The 6,669-nt window shown below is 43.1% G+C and overlaps 2 protein-coding genes across 2 annotated transcripts; one reads left to right on the top strand and one right to left on the bottom strand.

Annotated features, from left to right (window-relative positions):
- Positions 1 to 2,176: 2,176 nt before the first annotated feature.
- Positions 2,177 to 2,581, bottom strand: LOC131639081 (uncharacterized). The gene has a single exon (XM_058909587.1). It carries the CDS (start codon positions 2,579 to 2,581, stop codon positions 2,177 to 2,179), a length of 405 nt encoding a protein of 134 aa, XP_058765570.1.
- A 792-nt stretch (positions 2,582 to 3,373) lies between these two features.
- LOC131639082 (uncharacterized) lies at positions 3,374 to 5,492 on the top strand. The gene is made up of 6 exons (XM_058909588.1): positions 3,374 to 3,440; positions 4,112 to 4,222; positions 4,342 to 4,536; positions 4,584 to 4,776; positions 4,909 to 5,054; positions 5,155 to 5,492. The coding sequence occupies exons 1-6, from the start codon at positions 3,374 to 3,376 to the stop codon at positions 5,490 to 5,492; spliced, it is 1,050 nt and encodes a 349-aa protein (XP_058765571.1).
- The last annotated feature ends 1,177 nt before the right edge of the window (positions 5,493 to 6,669 follow it).

Here is a 6,669-nt window from a genome sequence, read left to right on the forward strand (position 1 = left end):
AGGCTTCCTGCCCTCTTATGGCAAGGATAGACCCTTTCACCCTGAAAGGCTAAAAGAACTGATTTTCAAACTATAAGGTAAATTGCCCTTAATTGCTTTGCCTTGCTCTAAAAATTTTCTATATTCTTTCTCAAAATTCTTCAAAAATGGCTACGCTCATTTACGAGCTAAAGTCCACTTTTCTTCTTCTTCTACTTTTCTTTTCAAAACGAGCAAAGCAATTAAGAGCCCATGGAAAACCATGGATGCAAAGGGTGCCTTACACCTTCCCTTTGCATAAATTACCCCTCAAACTCAAAATCTTTTTAAAAGGTATTTTCCTGTTCTTTTTGCCTTTCCAATTGGATAAAATAAAAGTCGGTGGCGACTCATGCTTAACCGCGACATTTTCGATATAAAAGTCAGTTCACCGTCTGACAGCGTCCATAAATGAAAGTAATTTAAAACCGGCGGAATTATCGACTAGTTTATCTATATTGGGCAGAGGGTAAGCATCTTTTGGGCAAGCCCTATTAAGATCGGTGTAGTCAGTGCACATGCGCCATTTTCCATTTGATTTTTTAACAAGTACAACATTGGAGAGCCAAGTGGTATACTTGGCCTCAGATATAAATTTGGCCTCTAGGAGGTCTTTTACAGCTAGTTCGGCCGCAGCCGTTTTCTCTGGTGATTGTTTTCTTCTTCTCTGAGCGACGGCCTTGCAAGCGGGGTCGATAGTCAGGTGATGGCAAGCTACTTCTGGATTGAGCCCGAGCATCTCGACGGCGCTCCATGCGAATAGGTCGGCGTTTTCACGGAGGCAAGCTATGAGTTTTCTTTTGGCCAGGTCCGGCAGGTCCGCTCCGATCTTGACTCCCCTGGTCGGATCTTCTCTGAGGGCCACGAGTTTGAAGTCTCCGTATGGAATTGGCCGGAGGATCCCTTTTGATGTGCCTCTGTTTATGCTCTGCTTGGATTCTTCCTGAAAACGACTATCGAGGTCGACAGTGTCGATGCGGGGCATTGATTTGTTGGTCTCGGAGACTGCGCTGGTCGCTGTTTTGTCTTGGGCCGGTGTCTTTATCGTGCTTAGGCCTTTGGTGGAGGCTTCGAAGCATCTCCTGGCCGCTTCAATATCACCGTTGAGCGTTGCGACTTGTCCTTTGGTCGTATAGTATTTAAGCTTGAGGTGCACGGTTGAGGGGACCGCGATTAATTCGACTAGGGTTGGGCGTCCAAGGACGCACTAGTATATCGATGGGCATTCGATGACCAGGAACTGGACTTTAAAGGCCCTCGTGGTTTCCGCCGATCCGATTGAAACTATGAGCTCCACGAACCCCCATGGCTTAGTCACCGTGTCGTTGAAGCCTTGAAGGTCTGATCCTACGTATTGGGTGAGGTGGTTGTCATTAAGTTGTAGTGTTTTGAATATTTGGGAGTACATGATGTCCACTGAACTTCCTTGGTCGACCAATATGCGCCGCACATCAAAGTTGGCCATCCGAGCCCGGATGAGAAGGGGAATGGTTGCGTTGGGTGCTCCTCCGGGAAACTCTTCTTTGTAGAGGGATATGGAGGATGGGCTTCCTTTGGCGTGGTCGAGAGTAGAGGCTTTGTTTGCACTGGCTGAGATCAGCTCGTCGAATTTGCATTTTACGGATCCGACAGTGAGCTTGCTGAATCCGCCGCCGGATATGACCATGGCGGACGGGAACATTTCCCAAGAGCTGTGGGGGGACGGGGTGGTTTCCGACTTGGCCCAATCAGGGAGGTAAAAATCTTCAGGCCTGGTGACGCTCATGGCCACTTGCATGGCGGGCGTGTCCTCCGCCGGCTTTTCCTCGGTGACCGGTTTAGCTTCTTTGGCAGCCTCTTGCTTCTTCGCGTATTGTTTCAGGTGTCCCTCCCGTATTAATATCTCTATTGCGTCCTTCAGGTGGATGCAATCTTCAGTGTTGTGTCCGGGACTTTTGTGGAATCGGCAGAACTTCGATTTATCCACGTTTGGCCGTGCTGGCATGGTCTTTGGGAAACGGACCTTGCCGTCTGAAATTCGGCGTTCGCGCATTCATTCAAGATGCGTTCCCTTGAAGCGTTCAGCGGGGTGTATTCTCGGAATTTTCCATCTGGGGTTTTGTAATCCTTGGGGTCCCGGCCTTTGTCGTCCTTCTTTTTGTCCGCTCCCCGGCGGGAATCATCTTGGGCGGGCATTTTTACTGCTCTCTTCTTGCCTGGAGTTACGGACAGCGTGGGCGGCTTCTTTCTCCTCATACTGTATGTATGCTTGGGCTTTACGAAAGAATTCGTCCAGAGTAGCGGGTGTTTCGATCCCGACGGCCTTGGCGAAGTCTGAGCATGGTCGGAGACCTCGCTCGAGTAGGAATTTCTTCCTATGGGCTGTCGTGGACACTTGCACGGCTTCTTTGTTGAATCTTTCAATATAAGCCCGTAGAGACTCGTCTTTTCCTTGGATGATAGCTTTCAACGAGGCTTCAGATTTGGGGTGTCTCTGGGAGGCTGTGAAGTGCCTGGAGAAAAGTTTTCCGAGCACCTTCCAGGAAGTGATGGAATCGTCGGGTAAACTTTTATACCAAGTCATGGCTCCTTTGCGCAGGGTGGTAGGGAACAAACGGCATTTGATGGCCCCGGGCACCCCTCTGTAATCAAGAAGGGCGTCGATGTTCTCTATATGTTCATCTGGATCTGTGGTCCCGTCTTATGTGCCCAAAGGAGGGGGCTTCTCGAGACCGGTCGGCAGGGGAGCCTCTAAGATTGCGTGGGATAGAGGACCATGGCGCTCCTCTTCCTCGTCGCTAGTGGACGGAGAGGAAGATCGGCTGTGGCTACGCCTGCGTCGCCTCCGGTTGTCGTCGTGCCTTGCCGGGGGCGATCTAGACTTCCTTTTTGGCCGAGGGGATATTGATCGGCATCGAGAGTGACGCCTGACCCTTTCTTGGAGGAAGGACCCGCATTCTCCCTGGGGGAGGAGGAACGAGGGAGTTTCTTGGTTACTACGTCGCGTCGAGAACGGGGTTTGTGACCGGGGGGAGTTTTCGAACGGCGCTTCTGCTCAAGGGCCCCGATCCTATTGTTTTGCTGCTTAATGAGCGCGTTGGTTTGAGCCAGAGCGGCCAGAACGGCGGTCATGGTTTGGTCCGGAGGAGTCTGACCCTTGGAGGAAAAAGGGTTGCCCAGAATTTCTTCGTGGTCGTCCCTGCCGCCTATGTCTTCGAGACGTTGGAATGTCTCGTCTTGGAGATCTCTTGGGGAGGGAGATGCTGAGGCACCGTCGCGAGGTACGGTGCTCCTAGGTTGAGGTATAACGACGGAGATGTCGTTTTTGATGAGTTTTGAAGCGTCTAATGAAGAGGAGTCTTTGTTATTGCCGGCCATGAGTAATGATTTGATTAAAGCTTTGGTCCCCGAGTTCTTGCAGGAGGCAAGAATGGATCAAGAAGGTGCAAGAAAAAGGAACGGGGGAGCTAGATTTTCCCACAGACGGCGCCACTGATCTTACCGAGCGGATCAGATGGCCAGCAACAATGAAGGCTTGAAGTTCGGGATGATTAATGGAAAAAAGGGGTTGTACCTGCAAGGCACTTCGATGCCAAAGTAAGTAGGTATTCCACAAGGTACAACAAAGTGAGAAAATTTGAGGGTGGAAAAGATTACCTTGCCCTTTGTGTGGAGAGGGCTATTTATAGGATGTTCTTATGCGGATTAGACTCCTCCTTCTGGGGCGGATATTTAGGTGACACGCGAACTGGTTGTTTACCGGGCACGAGGGTCCCTCGTGGTCGGCTGTCTTATGAGTTTGCCCGGAATAATCGGGCGGAACTTGTCACGCGTGGTCTAAAGTGTCTTGGGCCGAAGGCTGGATTGGCCCAATTATACTGATTGGGTAGGTCCAGAACATTATTTAAAATGGGATTCATATAAAATGAATTTAGAGAAATATCCATTGTCTGATAAAGAAGACCATCAAAGACGCTTTCAACACGCTTGGTTTAGCCTTTTTCCTTCATGGTTAGAATATTCACCTTCAGAAGATGCTGCTTATTGCTTACCATGTTATCTTTTTAGCAAAAGACCAAGTGGACGTACTGGTTTGATGTCTTCATTTCTACAGGTTTTAGAGGTTGGAAGAAAGTTAAAAATGGAAAGAATTGTGAATTTCTTAAACACATAGGGAAAGATCCTCGTTCACCATATAACAATGATATAAAGCTTGTCAAGACTTGTTGATTCAAGATGATCACATTAGGAATATTATTCAAGCTCAAAATTCAACTGAAATTATGAAGAATCGACTACGTCTCAAAATTTCAATTGACACTGTTTGTTGATTAACTTTTCAAGCGTGTGCTTTTAGAGGTCATAATGAAAATACAAAATCATTAAAGCAATATAGTTTTCTTGAATTGATAAAAATCTTAGCATGTTACAATGATGAAGTTGCAAAAGTTGGGTTGGAAAATGCTCTATCTAATAGCAAGTATACTTTACATCTAATTCAAGAACATATCTTGCACATTCTTTCAAGGAGGGTGAAAAGTATATCCGTGAAGAAATTGGTGACTCCAAATTTTGTATAATTATAGATGAAGCGAATGATGAATCCAAAAAAGAGCAAATGTCTTTTGTTCTGAGATTTGTTGATAACTATGGTTTTATACAAGAAATATTTTTTGACCTTGCACATGTTAATGATAATACATCTTTAACTCTTAAGCAAAAAGTTTGTGATATACTTTCTCTGCATAACCTTGATGTCTCTAACATTCATGGTCAAAGGTATGATGGTGCTAACAATATGAGAGGAGAATGAAATGGTTTACAAGCACTATTTATGAAGGACTATTCTTATGCATATTATGGTCATTGTTTTGCACATCGATTGCAATTCGATTTGGTTATTACATCAAGAGAAGTTAAACCAATTCATCAATTCTTTGAGAAGCTAACTTTAATTGTCAATGTTGTTTGTTCTTCTACAAAGTGCCATGACGAGTTACAAGCTTCCCAATTAGATGAAAAGGAAAATTTATTAGAGATTGGTGAGATTGTAACAGGTAAAGGTGAAAATCAAATTGGTACTTTGGTGCGAGCTGGGGGATACTCATTAGGGATCAAACTTCTCTTATATTTATAACTTGATAAATATGTATGAAGTAACTTATTTTGTTTCAAGAAAATTTGAAAATGAAGGATTAAGTTATGCTTTGCGTGGAGATGCTGATAGTGCTTACAATGTTTTAAAGTCATTTGATTTCATATTCATATTACATTTGATGAAAGAAATTATGGGGATCACAAATATGCTTTATCAAGCTTTACAACAACAATCTCAGGATGCAACCAATGTTATGTATTTGGTTTGTACAACAAAAACTCTTATTCAAGAATTAAGAGAAATTGGTTGGGATGAATTGTTTGCTTCTGTGATGTCTTTTTGTGGAAAACATGATATTGAGATTCTTGATCTTAATGATGTTCATTCAAAAAAATGATTTGGTTGTTCTCGTCTCGAAGATAATGAAGGTAGGAAAAACACAAGAAGGGAGGTTGAATTGTGTTAGTATTTTCTTTCTCTTCTAAAACCCTCTGATCAGATACTGAACACAAGGTCTAGAATCTGATACAAATTTGATTGTTTGCAGCAGATAAAATTAGTCAAAGATAGAGAGTAAAGGAAAGAGAGACACAAGCGATATATCTTGGTTCCTCCCACAAATCACGAGTGGTCCAGTTCCCTTGCACTTCCAAGGGATTTCACTATAACCACAATTGTCTACAAATGCTCAAGCACACAAACAAGAGACTTCCAATGCTTAAACACACAAGTAAGTGACTTCTAATGCTCTAGCACACAAGCAAGAGACTTCAAATGCTAAATCACCCAAGCAAGAGATTTCTAACAATCTAAATTACAAATGAGAGATTTTTTTGGGTATTACACTTGATATACAATCATAGGTGTAAAAATAATACAACACAAATGACTCTTAAGATTTAAGAATTTATAAGATAAATAGGTGTTAAGAAATTTTAAGTTGAACTTGTGCTTTTGATTTGACACAGTAGCAACTATTTGTTTGTCAATGGTTCGTTGTTAGTTTCTTCAAGTGTTCAACTCCTTATATAGAGAGACAGAAAAGAGTCGTTGAAGAAGACTTCTTGCACACATGAGTCTTGGAGAAGCTTTGATCAAAGACGTTGGGATGTTGCTTAATATGGCTAATCCCTTGAAAATACATTTGAAATTCCTTTACTTCAAAAGGAATTATTCGTTCCATCCCCATTGTCTGTACAAATTTTGTTTGGTTTTGCACGTGATCAGAAGAAGACAAAATGACTTTTAAGTCTGATAGTGACCTTTCAGAGTCTTCTTGATCCTAGTGTTGACCAGCTTCAAACTCAAAGTCTTCAGAGTCTATATCTTCAGAGGTTGAATTTATTTAGAATTTGGTCTTTAGAATTTGACCTCCTTCAAAGTCTAAATCTTCAGAGTCTCATGCTCAGGTTCTGATCCTTCAGAATCACGTTCTTCAAGCTTCTCTTTAATGTTCAACTTCAGTTCCAGAACTTAACTTGTATAACAAATTTTAATCTACGGTCCTATAGACTTTAACATATATTAGTATACCTAATTGTTCTTTAAATACTTTGTTATCATGAAAACCTTAG

Source organism: Vicia villosa, unplaced genomic scaffold (assembly GCF_029867415.1).
Source record: "Vicia villosa cultivar HV-30 ecotype Madison, WI unplaced genomic scaffold, Vvil1.0 ctg.002526F_1_1, whole genome shotgun sequence".
Taxonomy (NCBI): Eukaryota; Viridiplantae; Streptophyta; class Magnoliopsida; order Fabales; family Fabaceae; genus Vicia; species Vicia villosa.